Source organism: Gastrolobium bilobum, unplaced genomic scaffold (genome assembly GCF_033153095.1).
Source record: "Gastrolobium bilobum isolate Gb01-03AN ecotype WA unplaced genomic scaffold, APGP_CSIRO_Gbil_v1 utg12919, whole genome shotgun sequence".
Classification (NCBI taxonomy): Eukaryota; Viridiplantae; Streptophyta; class Magnoliopsida; order Fabales; family Fabaceae; genus Gastrolobium; species Gastrolobium bilobum.
Window position 1 is genome coordinate 2371 of NW_026896054.1, and position 19912 is coordinate 22282.

At 35.7% G+C, this 19912-nt stretch overlaps 3 protein-coding genes across 4 annotated transcripts; 2 read left to right on the plus strand and 1 right to left on the minus strand.

The window, feature by feature from the left end:
* The first annotated feature begins 7330 nt into the window (after positions 1-7330).
* Positions 7331-9746, plus strand: LOC133297506 (protein EFFECTOR OF TRANSCRIPTION 2-like). Its single transcript, XM_061496672.1, has 3 exons — positions 7331-7411; positions 7577-7933; positions 8938-9746. The coding sequence occupies exons 1-3, from the start codon at positions 7331-7333 to the stop codon at positions 9688-9690; spliced, it is 1191 nt and encodes a 396-aa protein (XP_061352656.1). The 3' UTR covers positions 9691-9746.
* A 1153-nt stretch (positions 9747-10899) lies between these two features.
* On the plus strand, positions 10900-12684 carry LOC133297498 (pentatricopeptide repeat-containing protein At2g15690, mitochondrial-like). Its single transcript, XM_061496663.1, has 2 exons — positions 10900-10927; positions 11033-12684. The coding sequence occupies exons 1-2, from the start codon at positions 10900-10902 to the stop codon at positions 12361-12363; spliced, it is 1359 nt and encodes a 452-aa protein (XP_061352647.1). The 3' UTR covers positions 12364-12684.
* Positions 12685-13015: 331 nt separating this feature from the next.
* On the minus strand, positions 13016-15599 carry LOC133297501 (mitochondrial carrier protein CoAc2). Of its 2 annotated transcripts, none has more exons than XM_061496665.1 (7): positions 15330-15599; positions 14583-14668; positions 14303-14510; positions 14062-14188; positions 13776-13960; positions 13571-13693; positions 13016-13490 (listed from the first exon to the last, which is right to left on the minus strand). In XM_061496665.1, exons 1-7 carry the CDS (start codon positions 15471-15473, stop codon positions 13359-13361), a joined length of 1005 nt encoding a protein of 334 aa, XP_061352649.1. In that variant the 5' UTR covers positions 15474-15599; the 3' UTR covers positions 13016-13358. The 2 variants fall into 2 exon arrangements, with proteins under 2 accessions (XP_061352649.1, XP_061352650.1); XM_061496666.1 differs by having other exon boundaries at positions 13412-13510.
* Between the last annotated feature and the right edge of the window lie 4313 nt (positions 15600-19912).

A 19912-nucleotide genomic window follows, 5' to 3' on the forward strand; every position in this document is an offset into this window, starting at 1 on the left:
CTCCAGAGAGGGAAATTGAATTTGCAATTGACTTATTGCCTGGTGTGGGACCTATCTCCCTTGCCCCATACCGGATGTCACCTCTAGAATTATCTGAATTGAAGAAGCAGATTGAAGACTTGTCCAGTAAGAATTTTATCAGACCGAGTGTGTCTCCGTGGGGAGCACCGGTGATCTTTGTTAAGAAGAAGGATGGGTCTATGAGATTATGTACAGACTACCGGCAGTTGAACAAGGTTACTGTTAAGAATAAGTATCCTTTGCCGCGGATAGATGATTTGTTGGATCAGTTGCGGGGTGCGACTGTATTTTCTAAGATTGATCTCCGGTCCGGGTATCATCAAATCCGGGTAAAGCCGGATGACGTTCCGAAGACAGCTTTCAGGTCCCGTTATGGGCACTATGAGTATCTGGTTATTCCTTTTGGGCTTACAAATGCACCAGCCGTTTTCATGGGTTATATGAATCGGATCTTTAAAGCCTATCTGGATCAGTTTGTGGTGGTCTTTATAGATGACATACTGATATATTCAAAGAGTAAAGAAGAGCATTCCGAGCATCTAAAGGTTGTTTTGCAGATTCTGAGAGAGCATCAGTTGTATGCTAAACCATCAAAATGTGAATTCTGGCTTTCTGAGATACAATTTCTGGGCCATGTCATCTCATCTGAAGGAGTGGCAGTGGACCCGAGCAAGATTGAAGCAGTGGTAGAATGGGAACGTCCTAAAAATGTTACAGAGATCAGGAGTTTTCTTGGTTTGGCTGGATATTATAGGCGTTTTATTGAGGGATTCTCACGGATGGTTTTACCGTTGACACGGTTAACCCGTAAAGGGAACCCATTTGTGTGGACCCAAGAATGTGAAGTGAGCTTTCAAGAGTTAAAAAGGAAGTTGACTACAGCTCCGGTATTAATATTGCCGGATCCTACAAGTAAGTTTGTGGTGTATTGTGATGCTTCTAAGTTTGGGTTAGGCTGTGTGTTAATGCAGTTCCGTCAGGTGGTCGCTTATGCTTCTCGGCAGTTGAAACCGCATGAGGAGAATTATCCGACACATGATCTTGAGTTGGCAGCCGTAGTGTTCGCATTGAAAATTTGGCGACACTTTCTATACGGGGCCGATTTTATTGTCTACAGTGACCACAAAAGTCTAAAGTATCTGTTTGATCAGAAGGAGCTAAACATGAGGCAACGCCGATGGGTGGAATTTCTGAAGGATTATGATTTTGAATTGCAATATCACCCTGGTAAAGCCAATGTAGTAGCTGATGCTTTAAGCAGAAAGACGCTTGGTATGGCCAATTTGATGATTTCCGAGTATAACTTGATTGAGAAATTCAGGGATCTCCACATTCCTGTGAATACAGAAGATAGTCCACATTTATTGACTACTACGGTAGTCCTGAATTCATTAGTTGAGCGGATTAAAGAGGCTCAATTGCTTGATGAAGAGATTCAGTCTATAAAAGAGCAGGACTTTGTGTCCACTGATAGGTTCGGTCTTAAGTTTTACAAGGATCGGATCATTGTTCCAAAAGGTCAGATGGTAGATGAGGTATTAACTGAGGGTCACATGGGTAAGTACACTATCCATCCTGGTGCTACCAAGATGTACCAAGACTTGAAACGGAATTTCTGGTGGTCGGGAATGAAGAAAGACATTGCTCTATTTGTGAGTAAGTGTTTGACATGTCAGAAAGTTAAGATTGAGCATCAGAGACCTTCTGGATTACTGCAGCCCTTGGATATTCCGGAATGGAAATGGGTCAGTATTTCTATGGATTTTGTAGTAGCATTACCGAGAACTCAGGCTGGTTTTGATTCCATCTGGGTAGTTGTTGACAGATTGACAAAGTCTGCACATTTCATACCAGTTAAAACGAGTTTCTCCACAGAGCAGTTGGCTCGGATATATGTAAGAGAGATTGTGAAACTTCATGGTGTTCCTGAAAGTATCATTAGTGATCGGGACCCTAAATTTACTTCTAGACTCTGGGATGCAGTGCAACAGGCCTTCGGTACACAGTTGAGGCTGAGCACGGCTTATCATCCCCAGACTGATGGTCAGACTGAGAGGACTATTCAGACCCTGGAGGACATGTTGAGGGCTTGTGCCTTAGAGCAGGGAAATGCATGGGATAAATATCTTCCTCTAGTGGAATTTTCCTACAATAATAGTTATCATGCCAGTTTGGGCATGGCTCCGTATGAAGCTTTGTATGGCCGTAGGTGCAGGGCGCCTACTTGTTGGTCAGAAATTGGAGAGAGGCAGTTATTTGGGCCTGATATGGTCCAAGAGACTACCGATCAAATTATGATGATTAAGGATCGATTGAAGAAAGCACAGAGTCGCCAAAAGAGTTATTATGATGCAAAGCATAGACCCCTTGAATTTTCAGAAGGGGATCATGTATTTATCCGTTTGTCTCCGACTACGGGTGTTGGGCGTGCTCTAGGAGTGAGGAAGTTGAGTCCTAGGTTCATTGGGCCCTACCAGATTATGAAAAGGGTCGGACCTGTGGCTTATCAGCTTGCCTTACCTCCACATCTGTCAAATTTGCATAGTGTTTTTCACATCAGTCAACTTCGAAAATACGTGCCGGATGAATCCCACATTGTACAGCCGGACAATATCGAAGTAAGAAAAGACTTGAAGTTTGTTGTGGGACCGTTTAAGGTTCTAGCACGTGATGAAAAAGTGTTGAGAAACAGGACTATTCCCATGATCAAGGTACAATGGGAAGGATTGACTCCTGAGGACGCCACTTGGGAGCGGGAGAATGAAATTCTCCAGCGATATCCTGAGTTTGATGTCAGGTATATGTATATTTGATATTTGATTTTGTGGGCAAAATCCTTAAAAGGTGGGGTGAATATAATGACCCTAACTGGTAAATCTTAGTTAGAGATTTAATTTAAGGATTTAAATGCCATAATTAGATTCAGTGAGCGATTTCGAGTATTTTGACTGTAATCATGACTATGTTATGAACAGTGCGTTCTGCCGGAGAATTTACAGTTTTGTGAATTAACCGGTAGAGCTTAAAATGAGCAAAATAATTTTAGGAACATAATTTGAAAATTCTGATGACAAATATGAGTTCAGAACGAAAAATTGTATAGTCTGGCACTTTCCGTGAAAATCTCGTGAATAGTGTTTCTACCGGGTATTTTGTACTGCTGTTTAAGCAACCGGTAGAGTCCAGAAATAAATAATTGATGAAATAAGAATAAGAAAGTCCAATATATGCCAAGCAAGTCAATATAGGCCCAAGAAAATGATAAGTTTATAAGTTTTAAGTTTCGTAAGTAAAGGAAGTACAATTAGTGATGCACAGTGCATTTCGTCAAAAACGGTGCAAAAACCATACTGTGAATTATGAATATTGTTACTTAGGAAATAAAAATTAATTTAAATGACTTTAGAAAAATAAAAATATATCTGTAGCTTTAAGTTAAGTTCCGGGTCAATTAAGTAAAAATACGCGATAGAAAAACAACCGGGTAAAAGGGCCACATGTGCTTAAAAGCTTAAGTGACTCAAATGAGCACTATTCAAAATCAGCTCTCTCTCCTCTCTTCCTCAAAGAAGCCGAGCTGCACTTGGTGAAAAGGGGGGGTAGGGTTTGGTTCTTCATTTCTTTGATTCTCACTCCAAAGTTAACCAAATCACAAGTCCCACTACTTGAAATCGATGGGAAACCACCCAATGAGTCCATCCCACCCATTTATTTGAGCTATCATTGGTTGTGTGAGGAGATATTTCCTTCCCCAAATTCGTGTACTATTCATCAAGAGGGCAAAATGAAGTTTTTGATGGAGATTCTCTTGGTGTAGGTCTTCTAGGCTTTGGGTAGTTGATTTGAGGTAACAAACCTCTATTTCCATGATGTTGTTTTGATTATTTAAGTTATAAAATTGTGTATATGCCTTGGGTGGAAAAGCATGATGTGTTAAAATATGTATTGATGAGGAATAATTGATATTTTGATGTATAAAATGAAAATAAGCATTTGTATGTATGTAAAAAAAAATTAGAAAAAAATCCTATGATTTCCTCTACATGTTCGGCCATCATAGGTAAAGAGTAGGATGTTGTGCACAATTTTATCTTAAGTATTAGGAAGGTTTAATGTGTAGGAATTAAGTGGAAATTTGATAAATTAGTGAGAATGCCAAAGTGGGAACAATTATATGAAATATGCCCTTAGGTTTAGGCCTTGTGGGGCTTTGGAGGGACTTTATGCTCCAAAAATTAAGTTGGAACCTTATGAAAACATGTATTTGTTTGTATAAGTTACATGTAAGTGAAGAAAAAGAACCTTTGCCTATGTCCTTGTAGTGTTCGACCTATAGGGTAGTTAGGGATATATTTTGTACATTTTATTTTAAATAAAATGTGTTGTAATAAATTGTATAAAGGTGATGAGTTTTGAAGAAAAATAGCACGATTTATGTTGAAAATTCCTAAGGGAATGGTTGATTAAATTAAAGAACACCAACGGTTATAATGAGGTCTAGACTTGTGTATTGGCATAGGATTGGCAAAAATGCAAAGAAAGGAAAATAAGCGATAAAATGTATGCTTATGAAATAATTATGGTATTGCATCATTTTATTGATGCATTGTAAATTATTCTCTAGGTGTGCCTAGGGATTGAGAAGGATCGGAAATCTCTTGAAGCGATAAAAGTAACTTGTTCCACAAGTAAGCGTATTGGTAAAGCTTCAAGAGGTAAGCTCTATGTTTAAGGAGTCTTTTCCTGCTTGAGTGCTCCACCATGGTTAGTGAACTATGGTTGGACTGTATGACTGTGATTTAGATGCTTTGTATAGATGCATTCATATAGAGTTATTTGATAACATGATATGTTTTGCTCTGATATGACTTCTGTAATATGATTTCTGTAACAATCTCTGGCCATTGATTGTATAGTACCCGGACGTCCGCTTTGGGGTCCTCCCTCGGGACTGATGGTGTACTCCTCTGATATGTCTGGTTCCGCTTTGGGGTCCTCCCTCGGGAACACGTGCGTTGATTTCCGCTTGGGGTCCTCCCTTGGGAATGACGGCGCACATCTCTGATATGATATGGATATATGCTCTGTTCTGTTATGATATCTGTTATATGTTGTATTTGTATACTCTGTATCTGAATTTCATGCAGGAGTGAGCCAGGGGTATGGAGAATTCTCTATAAACCTGGAGCTTATTGAGATTTGTAATCTCACCCCTCTTTGGGGACACATTTTCAGGGGCCCAGATTTCCGGTGAGTCCTCACTAGGCAGGGACACGACACGTGGCTGAGGCAGTTGACAGACCGGATTTTGAGTGGCTGTAGGCTACTACCTTTTTGGAGTGTTTGATGTATTTTAGTATTTTCGCATTTGATGGATCATGATATTGATCCTTTATTTTGTATATGGCCTGTATATGTTTTGTACATGTCTATCAGTTTGATGCATGTACATTTGAGTATTCAGGAACGTTATATGATGATGTAGTATTCAGATAGGTTTATGTTTTGATGGCATGCTGTTAGATTTAGTGGCACGGAGCCATGTTATGCATGCGCCCATGTATGGGTATTTGATTATATTTGGATATCTGGTATTTCTGAATTGATATGTTGTATAAACTGTTTATCAGGAAATGCTTCTGAGTGGGATTGGAAAATCCCCAGTTGTCCGATTTATAGAGGAAACTCTGCCCGATTTTCGTTTACGCCGAGTAAGAATTAAGTTAGAAAAAGAAAAAGTTAGCTCATATTTTTGTAAGTTAAGTCTTCCGCTGTTTCTGTTTGTATCATATGTATGTTAATTGAACCGGCTCGAGACGGGGATGTTACATGAGAGAGAGAGAGAGCAAAATAAAATATAATGATAAACAATTCATAAAATTGTTTTTTATCTGATAAATAAAATCTAATATTGATCTTATCAACTAAATCTTTATTCTCTTTCTTAAGCTTTTATGTATCTCTAAAGATTAATATTTTATTAATAAAACCAAAAAGAAATTTCTTTTCAGGGATGATTGATCAATTTGTCCTTGCATTTTAAAAAATTTATCACTTTACATCTCTTCTTAAACTATATACTAATCAGTCTCTTTTCTCAAATTATGTACTAAACTGTTTATATTTCACCAAGTTTGACCAACACTTATTTGAAAAAATGAGTCATTTACAATTAAAAGACTTACCAAAAACTAGAGTTTGGTCAAATAGGAATATATTGATATATACTTTAAAAATATTGGCAATTTGTTTTTAAATACAAGAAGGTTGATTGTATTTAAAACAAAAAATATTGGCAAATTAATATATAATTCAGGAAGAGGGATAAAATAAAATAAAAATACTAAAAAAATGACCAATCAACCTTCTTTGCAGTGGTACTTAAAAATTAATTAATTTTTATACATTATGCATAAAAAAAATTAATTATTTATAATAAAAAAAATTGACGTGAAAAGGTGAGTTACACCCACCATTACTAATAAACATATGTACTTTTATTTTTTAAAAGTTAACGGGTCATTAGTTTTTTTTATACAGGAAAAAGTATTTCTGCGGCCACTTTAGATTATCTACAGCCACCATTTTCAATTATATTCTCCTGGAGAGAGAAAAAAGCAACTTTACTATTATAATTATATTCATCCGGGAGAACATAGTTAAAAATGGTGGCTGTAGATAACCTTATCTAAAGTGGCTGCAGAAATGTTTACTTCTTTTATATAAGAAGAACAATCTTGCGAAAACGGTAAATTCTTGAAGAGAATGAATTACAATTTCGAAGATGGCATGAATTTATAATTTAGGCTAATAAAAAAATCAAATTATTAAATAATATTTATTTATTTAAATTTGATTCGGAATTTTCTATTTATTTATTTTAAATATACTAACGGTACATAACTAATTTAGACTTAAAACTATTTAAATATTTTCACCATTAGCACAATTCTATAAATAACAACAACAATATACTAACGGTACATAACTAATTTAGACTTAAAACTATTTAAATATTTTCATCATTAGCACAATTCTATAAATAACAACAATAATAATTAATAAAGCAAAGAGTTATAGATTTACAAAAAAAAAAAAGCAAAGAGTTATAGATGGATGATAAATCATATTTTGAGTAATAATTAATGATCATAAATTAATACTATTATAAGTTAGGAAAGGGCATTTTGGTGAATGGGAGGATATAAAGTAATTTGATAAACATTGGAAGAAGCTTTATTAAAAGAAGCAGCGTTAACAACGGTCATCTCATTCTCTTTCATAACAGTGACGGCGGCGCAACCCACTAATGGCTGCGGCGGTCATCGGCAGGTTGAAGAGGGAACAATGCAATCGAACAAATCACGATTCTAACTTCTCACATTGGAAGGTTCACATAATCATATCTCACTTTACTATAATTAATAATGTCTTATGTTCGATGTGTCTTATGTTCATGCTTCTTAAACTGTATGTATGAATGTGTCAACAAAATAAAACGTTTCTTCATTCGTGTAGTGTGATAACTGTTAGTGTTTGATGAAATTGGTTTCAGATTCTGATTGGCCCTTCTGATTGGGAAGATTATTCCAAAGGGAAGGAAGGATCTGCAAGGTACAGGATTCAAAACCTCCCAGGAAAAACAGGTCCAGGAGTGTATGAACTTGGAATAGCTGTGTTGAGTAATAATGGTTTGGGGCGTGAAATTTACAAGCTTGCCACTGACCCTGAACGCATAGTTGTAGTTTACCTTGGACAAGCTGACAATGTAAGAGCAAGACTCCAACGTTATGGAAGAACTGGTGCTCATTTGGGGAATAGTTGTTCAGATGATTCTTCTCTTCAAAAGGGGAGGCCATTGTTTCAAGAGATATTTTCACAAGGCTTCCCTATCGTTTATAGATGGGCTCCTGTAAGTACATATCAGACATTTGATTTGCAAATTTTAATTTATAAGTTTCAATTGAACACCTCTTGATGGGTCCAGAAAGCTTGGTGACTGTTGGCTTCAGCATGTTATGCCCACTTCACAGAGTCCTTGGTTGGAGATATTTATTATTATATGATGGTATGATTTAGAGAAAGGTCTTTTGGTTAATCTGGTGGAGGCCAATTTGGTCACCATTCTTCTCAAAGTTATAAATTATCATGTTAGGATATCTATAAAATATCTTATATTATCGTATACTATATTTTATCGCGAGAGGTTATACTGCGTCTTTTTCTTACTATTTCTTACTACTAAATCTTAACCGTTGATTTCCGTCAATCTAACGGTTGTAATTTATTGGGTCATAGTTATTAATTAATTATTAATTTCTAATAAATTATAACCATTAGATTGACGAAAATCAACGATTAAGATTTGGTTGTAAGAGGTAGTAAGAAAAAGAGACAGTAAATATAACATCTCCCGTATTTTAAAATGATTTATAGTATCTTATAGGATCTCTTAAGATGAGGTTCTATATTTTCTTATATTTCATATTTTGTTTCCTTATTTGAAGAGTCTACAATTAGTATAAATAGAGATCAGGCTTTGTCTTTTGTATGACTTCTTATTACAATCAACATACAATATTTATTTAATATTTACGCTTTTTCTCAATTTATACCGAAATCCCTGTGATTTCTAACACAGCAATATATTGCTCGCGCATCATTGAACCGGCATAATTTCTCTGCATGAGCACTAGGTCATATAGATCAGTGTCTTTTATGAGAATTCCAGTTATGCCCTGTGTGTCTCTTGCGAGAAATACTGTTGGAGAAATACTGTTCAATAAATATAAACTTGATGTGAAGTGTTGCATTTTGTGAAATTTGGCACAGAAGATTGAAGAAATGCACATTAGCATCTTACAGAATAGATATATTAAAATGCAAATTTTTGATGCAGTACTGTTTGTTGAACAGATGCAAAACAAGGGAGATGCCCTGAGAACAGAAGCTCAGCTGCTCAGTACATTTGATTATGCATGGAACACAAGCAATAATGGGAACCGGAGGCCTGATGAAATTCTTCAAAAGCTCAACAAAATTGCTTCGGGTACTAGAACATTTTCAGATGTAGCCAGAGTGCTTCTACCTTTCACTCAGAAGCAAGTGGGTATCCGAATTAAATCAAGCATGCAGCCTCTGAAAGATGACAAATCAGATGAAGAATACAATGGCAACTATAATTTCCTATCTCGAGTATTCAAATTTAACAGATCACGTCCTCGGATAGTTCAGGATATCCCTGTGGTCATTCAGGAGAATGCTAAAATTTGTGGAGTGATGTTGGGTGATGGTTCTGTTTGTAGAAGGCCACCAGTTGAAAAAAGAGTAAGGTGTCCTGAACACAAAGGAATGAGAACAAATGTGTCCACTGCCAAAACAATCAGGGCACCCAAGTCTGAGAGCATTGTGGTACCAGAACACAATGTGTATTGTCAAACAAAGGGCAATGGCTACAGATACCAAAATGTCAGCCATGATGCAGAAGACCCTCCTCCACAAACAGTGGTTGAGAGTGCCGTTGATGAGAATAACACCAACACAAATATATGTGGAATCATCTTGAATGATGGCTCCACTTGTAGAAGACAACCAGTTAAAGGAAGAAAAAGGTGCCAAGAGCACAAAGGGAAGAGAATCAGTGCATCCATTCATATAAATCAGAAATAACTGGCAATTGGCAATGCACAATTTCTGTATAATGTAGTTTCAGAATCTGATAAAGGTGAAGATAAGGGCTATGCATACACCACAAAATGTACTCGTTTAGGCTAACACATAGAATCTTGTTACCAACAAACCATATGGATTTAGGTGATGGGTCAGCAAACCTGTTAAGAGGATGGGTAGGGTGAAAGGAGTGTAAAGGAATGAGTCGGTTGGCAGGTTCTTTAGATTAATTACTAGGGTAAGAAAATGTCCATCAAATCTTGTTGTAGTTATGTTATCTGTACTAGTAATAATTGTTTATCTTCATCAAAGGTGCCGGTTCTTCAGATTAATTACTATGGTAAGAAAATGTCCCCATTGTGCCAGCAGCACCATGCATATATATGCAGATGTCTTCTCAAATTTTCTTTCCTATACAAATAGAAGATTATAACTATTCAAACTGACATTTAAGCCATCAATCTCATTACGGCCAGAGTACTTATACATTCCCTATCAGTAAGTTAAACCCATCTCATTATATAATAATTACGAATCAATGGACTAAGTAGTTTATATAGCTGAGATTAAGAGTGACTTACAACCCAAATGCGTTCAACGAAAAAAAAAAAAAAATTTCTTCCTGTGAATGTTGGTTTGTGTTTATTTGAATACTATCCATTCATTAGTTAACTCGAGATTACTGATTAAATAAAAATAATATCTTATAAGTTGATTCACAATCACTCTTTTCATTTTGAAAATAATATCTTCTCTGTTGCATTACCCGATCAATTTTCAATCTAATGATATGCATCTAGGATTATCCTTAACCCAAAAAAATAAATGGAAAACAAAAATAAATTATAAAGGTAATTATCATAATTATACTTGAAATTTGTCAAAATAATAATAATAAGGGAAAACTAATCATGAGATAAGTTTTTTCTCTTACACACTCTTCGATAACTGTAGAAACTTTTTCTTTTATTTTCTTTTATTCTCTTTATATTTTTTTAGATGATAAAGCCCACAAGTTTATCTTGTGACATGAGATAACTTATCTCCTTTAACATGAGATTAATAAAATCTTAATAATAATAATAATAATAATTTTGCAATTTCTTTTTCCTATTATGAGGGTTTTGCGAGTCTTAAATTTCCGCGAGAAAACTACCCTATCGGTTCAATAGCAGATATTTTCTGCCATAGCAGAGTAGCTCAGAAACCATGGAGCTAAAACTTCACGCATCAATGGTTTCTCTGGTATCCGTTCCGCGCACAGAAAACTCCATCGTCTCGTCCCATTTCAAATTCGGAATCGCATTTCAGCCTTCGAATTACTATCTTACCCTCGCAAACCCATCTTCGTCTTCCCCCACACCTCCTTTCTGCACCTACGCGGTTCCCGACGCGAGCAGGCTTCATCCCCGCCGAAACGGCACCAACAAAGGTCGTTCCACTCCACCTTTACGGAAGGGGAGCCACTCCAATGAACCAAAGTTGAAGCTTGACGAAGGGGTCCATCAAAATCAAAACGCCCCATTTTCCAGAAGCTCGTTGAATGTCGACTTGCTGGGCTTGTGTGAAGAGGGTAAGCTCAATCAAGTTTTAGAACTCATGGGTCAAGGTGTTGTTGCTGATTATAGCGTTTATCTTGCGCTCTTGAATTTATGCGTGGATACAAGGTCGCTTGAATCGGGGAAAAGGGTTCATGAATTCTTGAGAAGAACAAACTTTCGAGGGGACATTGAATTAAACAACAGATTGATTGGAATGTACGGGAAATGTGGCAGTATGATGGATGCGCGCAAACTGTTTGATGAAATGCCCGAGAGAAACATTAGTTCGTGGCATTTGATGATTAGTGGATACACGGTGAATGGTCTAGGGGATGATGGTTTATTGATTTTTCAGAAGATGAAGCAAGCAGGGATACCACCTGATGGGGAAACTTTTGCATTGGTTTTGGCTGCATGTGCCCGGGCAGAAGCTGTTGAAGAAGGGTTCGTGCACTTTGAATCCATGAAAGAGTATGGAATTGTTCCTAGCATGGAGCACTACTTTGAGGTTATTAATATTCTGGGGAATGCTGGTCAATTGAATGAAGCTGAGGAGTTCATTGAGAAAATACCTATTGAGCTTGGGGTTGAGGTTTGGCAAGCTCTTCGAAATTTTGCACAAATTCATGGAGATTTAGAACTTGAAGATCGTGCAGAGGAGTTGTTAACATGTATTGATCCTTCAAAAGCCATTGCTCAGAAACTGCCAACACCTCCAAGAAAGAAGCAGTCTGGAATTAACATGCTAGAGGAGAAGAATAGAGTGAGTGAGTATCGGTATTCTATCCCCTATAAAGAAGAAGAAGCTCATGAGAAATTGAAAGGTTTGAATGGACAGATGAGGGAAGCAGGTTATGTGCCGGATACAAGATATGTTCTCCATGACATTGACGAGGAGGAAAAAGAGAAGGCCTTGCAATATCATAGCGAACGTTTGGCAATTGCATATGGTCTCATCAGTACTCCCCCGAGGACTACACTTAGAATCATCAAGAATCTACGTATCTGTGGAGACTGCCACAATGCAATCAAAATTATGTCAAAGATTGTTGGAAGGGAGCTCATTGTTAGGGATAACAAGCGATTCCATCATTTCAAAGATGGAAAATGCTCCTGTGGAGATTATTGGTAGTCTTGGTAAAAGTACTCGAGTGTAGATACTCTGATGCTATACTACTAGATTGTTTCTTTTGTACTGCCAAAATATTCAAAGTTCAAATCAATAGACTGGGAGATCAAAGAAAGTTTTGTTCCATCTATGAATTGACCGACATAGCTTCCCTCTGTCATACATGTTTGTTAGACTACAAAAATTGAAGTTTTATCTAAACAGTAGTTGGTATGATGCTGCATAATGTTTATCGTGGCTTCTGGTATAAGCTATGAAGTGTTCTTACTAATGTGCTTTTCTATGCGTCCTGATTTGTCTTTCTTTGAAATAGCATGGAATTTAGGTGGCATGTGCATCCTTTAGATGGAATCTGGAGAGCTTTTATTTCATCCCTATAATTTAAGAAATATTATGGTAGTAAGTAACACTCCCCGGATACGCCTTTCCTCCTTCCCACGCAAACATGAGCATGTTGTGATGTTGAATCCTGACGTACATACAACCCATTTTCTCTCCTAAGTATTTCTGTGGATATCTTATTGACATCTACGTATTAAATTAGGAATAAAAATAGCCAACAAAAATTGGAAGGTAATAGGAATCTGACGGTTGCTTAGAATAAACCAAATACAGTGAAGGAATATCACTATATCAAAAATTTTAAATCATCCTCTCTACTTGCACATTCAAAAAGTGCAATTTGTCTTCTGTCTGTATGTACATATTTTGACCTACCTAAACAACATACGTGTTGTTATCTCCTTAAATGATGAAATCAATGAGATCTGAGTCAAGGGATCATTCCTTGGTAAGGTGTTACAGAAATACATATCGTATGGTATTTGAAAATGGAATATAACCTCTATCTCGCTGTACAGCTTGAAAGAATGTAATGTGCAGCTAAAAAAAATAGATGAATAACAGTGGAAACAGAATGAGACCAAGAAGCCAGTTTGAAGCCTATGAGGAGTTAGGACTTAGGAGGGCTGGAATTTGAATGGAAGAATTTCGTATTATTACTGTGAGGATGGTTGGCTGATTCTTTTGTTGGTTATCACTTCAACTGCAGCTTCATCTCTTGATGGAACTCTCAGCCATGATTTCATAGTATCATAAACTGTAAACCCAATGGCCACAGATGGAACAACCTGAATTACAAAAATCAACACTTAATTATACAGAAGGATTCTAGACTGTTAGTTGCTTCAATATGCTATTACTTTCCTACCTTTATGTAATTGATGCTCAGCCCTGAAAAGAGTTGCTTCCAGCCTTGCTTTTGAGCTATCAAAATCATGGATCTCAGAGTCCCATTCAATTCAGCATTATCGGATGCCACTAGTTTTTGAACCTAGCCAGATGGTTATCAACTTTGTATCATGTTATTTGATATTTATCTATCATTATATGGATGACCAAATGAAGTTAATTACCTGCATTTGCCTCCTAACAACTTCAAGAGGATATGTGAAGGTCTGACCCAATAAACCTGCTACAGATCCACACGTGAGTTTTGCCATGATGCTTTTATTGTACTCCTCAGGGACATGGCGCTTCATTTCCTCATAGACGTAGAATTTCAAACCCGCGTATGGGAATATTCCAACGAGTGTTGGAGCTGTTTCCATGAGTAATACAAGAGTTTTACAATATCAGCACAACAGTGAAAATACAAAGCTAAGTTACTGACACCAGATATGAGAAGATTTAAATGCATACCCACTCCCCGATAGAGACCTCTAATGCCACCCTCTTTATAAGTTTTTGCAAGACAATCACGGATCCCTCTGTAAACTTGTTCATTATAAACCATCCCTGAAGCATTCAATTTTGTTGGACTAACAACCTGTAGTTTCAAATGCACAGTAGTTCCAAGAAACAATCAAAGACCTGGTATAAGTTAATTCCTCTTCTGCTTTCAAAAAAGAGAATGTAATTAATTGCTGATAAGATAGTTTACCTGATAAGCTAACTTAGTCCGAATTAAGTCAAGGGGATAAGTAAAAAGCACAGCTGTCCCTCCAGACAGAGACCCTGCCACAAGGTCAAGGGTAGGGCCTTTGAAAACATCAGGAAAAGTTAGCATAATCCATCTGCGGTATTCCTCATAGGACATATAATGAAGAGCTGCATAAGGAACAATCCTTGCAACACTTGCTCCATTTCCTCTGCAAATAAACTTATCAAGATGGTTAACTGATACAGCACCAAAGATTATGACTTGAAAGGTGAGGTTCTACCTGTAGAAACCCAAGAAGCCTTCCGTTTTGGCAATTCTGATAACTGATCCAGATAATCCACTGCTCTGAAACTCAGCTCTTCGGGTCTGCAAGGAATGATAATTCCAAAAGAGGGAAGAACAAATCCACAAACATGAGAACTGATGAAATGATAATTCAATAGGAAAGAATCAAATTTGAAGTAAACAGTAAATACAATGTGTTTTTGTCTGTCTACTTAGAGGAGTGAATCCATCTTCAATTTGAATAGTATTCTAAAGAACCTTGGATACACCACCCCAATGGGTGGAAGTGTCCAAGGCCTTATAAAATTACATTAGTTACCTACACAATCAATGTGGGACTATATATCTCAACACGCCCCCTCACACGAGAGCCCTTTGGACTTGAAGCGTAGACAATGCAACAGGCCCAGCCTACCTGTGCTAAGAAACGCCACAAGAGAAAGTGGGGGCGGCGAGGCTCTGATACCATGTAAAGAACCTTGGGATACACCACCCCAAAAGCTAGCTCAAAGGATGGGAGTGCCCAAGGCCTTATAAAGTCACATTAGTTGCACACAGAATCAACGTGGGACTATATATCTCAACAAGTATAATAAAGACCCCAATTGAAGGAAAAGAAAAGTCAGAAACGAAGTAAAGCTAGAATCTTTGCAATGATATAAACTGACCCACCTAATGGTAAATACCAAAGACCAAAAGGGGGGCAAAATGAAAGGTAAATAAAGAAAATAGTGAAAAAGACCTGAAAGAGAATTTTGACACGTTCGAGAGGAGCAACGACGGTCTTGGCAAAGCCACCGGCGAGGCCACCGGCAAGGAGCTCCTTGGCGAAGACGGGCATGAGATCGAGCATGGCCTTCCCTTCATCTTCTCTCTTGTTTTCCATTGAGAGAGAGAGAGAGAGAGAGAGAGATACTTTGATTGATTTTGTATTGGACTTGGAAGCAAGTTGGAACAAGGAACTGCTAAAATACTTGTATCGAATTGAATTGAACTGAATTGAATTGACGGGTACTTGGTTTTTCTGGTTTGATTGGAAGACGCAACGCAACATAAATATGCTGCTGCGTAATTTATATATGTTTTGGACATCCAACCATAAGCCGCCAACTGAGACCCAATTTTTCTGTCTGCGCAGTGTTATCTTTTTCGTCCCCCATTTGATTTACTATGTCAATTATAAAATAAATTAACTTTCAAGATACCTTTATTTACGGGGTTTACACTTCTTATGTGACATAAGATGATAATTTTTGCAATACACAAATTCAGGTGGGTCCCATTGAAAAATGGTAAATAAAAAATTAAAAATATTGACACGCAAAACGATGTGAGTGTAACATAAGAAGGCTCTTCTTATGTTGCATAAGAAGTATAAATCTCTTTATTTATATAGTGGTGGCAATATGGATTGGTTCGTCGTTAACCTCCGGGCAGATTAGCTCGTTACTAAATATGATTCACCCATCAATTAAAGGAATAATTAAAATTTAAAAATAAATTATATTTTATGAACTTTATAATTTTATTTTATTTCATATTTTTTTCTATCTCAATTTTAAATGTATATTAATATTCAGTTAAGCATTCTTTAGAAACTCATTTGTCTCCATATATAGATAATATTTGTCATAAATAAAATTTATATTCTTTATTTTTTTTAAGAAGTACTAAAATAAAAAAAAATTGAATATCACAAAAACTTAATAACAAATAAAATACTACTTAATTATAAAAAATTAATTATAATCTGGCGGGTCAACCTGCCCAGCGGTGGGTTAACCTGTTTTGACTCACTTTTAAGCGGGGCGGGTTGAAATGGGTTGGTGGATTGAAAACCTCAACCTAATCCACCCCGTTTTGGAGGGTTGACCTGCCGGGCTTAATCCATATTGCCACCTCTACCTTTGTTTTATATCCTTTAAAATATATTCTTTAATATTCTAGATAATATATGGGGCAGGATCGTTGTCAAAATTTGAAATTTGACATCAAATCTTAACTGTTAATTTTTGTCAATCAACGGCTATAATTTTCGTCAATTAAATTTATTAATTAATTATTAATTCTCAATGAAAGATAATCGTTGATTGGCGAAAATTAATAGTTAGAATTTGGTGTCAAATTTTAAAATTTGACACCAATGTCAAATGATCATATCTCTATTTGGGGCAGGATTCTTTAATACTGATGTCAAACTTTGAAATTTGACACTAAATTCTAATTGTTTATTTCTGTCAATCAATAATTATAATTTTTAACAATCAAATTTATTAATTAATTATTAATTTTTAATAAATAATAATCGTTGATCGACGAAAATCAACGTTTAAAATTTGACAATATTGGCGGCAGTATCCTTAAACAATATTATAGTCCAAGAATTATTTCAATCAATATCCAAGATGAAAGGCAAGATTGGGTATATGACAAGAGATAGAAACCAATCAATGAGGGTAGAAACGGTCGAAGTATTTCCAACATTTTATTTCCAAAAGAAGCTAGCATGGTTCAAATTGAGATAGGTAAGTAATTCTTTCCTTACTTTGAGGAACTCAATGCAGCGAGACTTAAGAGAAGGAGCGAATAATCTAAGTACTATGACGATTATGTAATGGGTTAAGGAGTGGGCAAGAGTAGTAGTCAAATTTGGTTGAGTTCATTTTATTATTTGTATTGGGTTTATTGTATTGAAGTCAGATACTTATTCCTTTTGTATTTGTTATTTTTGGTGGAATGGAATTATTGAAGAATGTTTAGCCTTCTTTCTTGCTTCTTCTTCTTTCTTTAACTTCCCTCTCTTCTTCCTCCCTCTCATACATTAATTAATTTTTCCAAATCCACTGCTCTATAATTTTTGTCGTTACAATTTTCTAGGCATTCCTGTTGCTTTGATTCCCGGAAAGAATTTTTTTTTTTTTTTTTTTTGGTTATTAAGGACTTAAAATGAGGTGCATTGGTCGGGGATAATAGCAATTGCATTCACCTATGCTTATGCCACGGTCAGTGGCTGAGCCAAATTTTATTTTGATGAGAGATGAAAATAAAAAATATTATATTATAAATAAAAGAAGTTACAATGCAATATAACAAATATTAAAACACAACTTCATTAATTTTTATTGGATGGAATATTATGTCTATTTTTTTCATGTTAGCTTTACATATTTCTCTACAATACCGTTACATTATAATCTCAATCGACTTTCATCCTTTCTCTCCTTTTACTATTAGTTAAGATTGTGAACTAATGATTACCAAAGAGATAAATAGAGTAAGTATGAAAAGGGTAGGCATAATATTCTATATCTTTTTTATTTTTTTAAGGGTTTGATCAAAATTCATTCAATTCCAAAGGACTATCATAAAGATTTTTACTCTATTTGTCCTAAAGTACACCACCTATTTTTAGTTTTTTATTTTTTTATTTTTTTGCTTTGATGTTGTTGCGACTTCGGCAAGTGCACCGGTCGTACAAGCAATAAAGTGGTAAAATAAAGTTGTCGATCCCACAAGGACTGATGACCAATCACTAATTTATCTATTTAATTAAAGTTGAATCAATCATGAAAGGTTTCCTTGAGAATATTTCAATTTAATTTAAACAGAATTTTTAAACTTATGTTTAGTTTTCAATATTTAAGAAATTAAATTCAGAATTAATAATACTAGAAAATTGATTTTAAGTTTTAATAAAAGTCGTAGCTAGGACTAGGGGTGTTCGCGGTCTGGATTGGATCGGTTTTGAAAGCAAAAATTATCTGATCCAATCTCTTCGGTTTGATCATGTCATCATCCATTCGGTTTGGATTTTTTTTAAATTCGATCCGATCCAATCCAATTTTTTTCGGTTTGGATTGGATCGGTTTTCGGTTTTTTTAAAATATTAAAATTTGTTTTCTGGTTATTGTGCAAATAATATTTTTTGTATAATAGGCTTTGTAAAAAAAAAATTAAACAGAAAAGTAAATAATAATATAGTTTTTTTTTTTGCAATGAGATATGAAGCTTTACACAAATAAATTTTTGTTGATGAGATGTGACTAGGTTTTTTCTTGGGTTTAGTTGATGGATTAATCGGTCTTGGGTTTAAAAAATTTTGGGCTATGATGGGAGGAAAGACCCAAGTAGATAGAGGGAAATTAATATATTGGATCGGTTTGGATTGGATCGGTTTTCATCAGCCCATCCGAAAACCGATCCAATCCAATTAAAATTTGCGGTTTTTATTCGGTTCTCGGTTTTTCGATTTTCGGTTTATTCGGTTCTCGGTTTTTCGGTTCGGTTACCGCGGTTTGAATCGGTTTGGATCGGTTGATGAACACTCCTAGCTAGGAGTCAACTTTCCCAATGTTTCCTTAACGAGTTTACCGATTCTTATAATTACATTCAAGATTAAGTTATTAACAGTTCTTTGTATATTTGATTAGACCTCAATCCCTTGGTAATCTGATCCTTTACTTCACTCAAAAGCCTAATCTCTTAGCACTTTTTCATAAAGCAAGCATTAGCGAGAACCTTACAGTTATAGAATTCATAAGTCTATCCCTAGATCATACAAATTCTAGCAATTAATCAATCGGGATCAAAACACCAACATACTTATTGTCATGCAAGATTCTAATGCCCATTTAAGATTGGCCAGATCATAAACGAGACTAGGAATTTAAAATATATTAATTGCATAACTTTAAATCAAGAATATAAATCATAAGAAAGGTAAACAGCGTATAAGAACCCATTGGTTCTGTCTCGCCCTAACTACTTAAAGAAAATTAGCCTGACATAGTCAGGAAAACAAGAACAATAGATGAAAAGAAACTAAAATTCATAAAAGGAAAATAAAACCCGGTCTCCACGGTGAAGCTTTGATCATTCCTCCGCTCCTCTTTCTTCTGAATGTGCTCCTTTTTAATTTGGACCAAGCTAGCTGAGGATTAATTTTGATTAATTCTTTATTTTTCTTGATCTTTATCCTTTGCAACTGATCCTAACTACCTTTTCCATCAGATCAGTGATTTGTTACATTGAACCTGAAACAATATGAAAGGGGATTAGAATCTTATCTAGTTGTTGGAATTTTAATATCTTTTGGGATTTATTAATTAACACTATATTCTTGATCATATTAATCATTATTTGAACTATATTTGACATTAAAAACATAGTGTCTTTGACACTTATCAGATGTTATGCCAAATTTATTTTTCAACCTTCGATTAATTTGAAAAAAAGGAACAATTAAAAAGAGTTGAGGTAAAAGAAGAAATTAAATAAGATAACAAAAATCAAATGATATTTTGTTGAGTCCCTCGAAAATCATGT

Bases quoted from the DNA above. Each gene is read 5' to 3' on its own strand.
- LOC133297501 (XM_061496665.1), bottom strand. From the start codon at position 15,473: ATGGAAAACAAGAGAGAAGATGAAGGGAAGGCCATGCTCGATCTCATG. The intron at 14,511-14,582 runs GTAGAACCTCAC...GTTTATTTGCAG, and splicing joins GGCTTCTTGGGTTTCTACAG to AGGAAATGGAGCAAGTGTTG. The intron at 13,491-13,570 runs GTAGGAAAGTAA...TTTGTAATTCAG, and splicing joins TGAGCATCAATTACATAAAG to GTTGTTCCATCTGTGGCCAT.
- LOC133297506 (XM_061496672.1), top strand. From the start codon at position 7,331: ATGGCTGCGGCGGTCATCGGCAGGTTGAAGAGGGAACAATGCAATCGA. The intron at 7,412-7,576 runs GTTCACATAATC...AATTGGTTTCAG, and splicing joins CTAACTTCTCACATTGGAAG to ATTCTGATTGGCCCTTCTGA. The intron at 7,934-8,937 runs GTAAGTACATAT...TTTGTTGAACAG, and splicing joins TCGTTTATAGATGGGCTCCT to ATGCAAAACAAGGGAGATGC.
- LOC133297498 (XM_061496663.1), top strand. From the start codon at position 10,900: ATGGAGCTAAAACTTCACGCATCAATGG. The intron at 10,928-11,032 runs TTTCTCTGGTAT...CCCTCGCAAACC, and splicing joins AAAACTTCACGCATCAATGG to CATCTTCGTCTTCCCCCACA.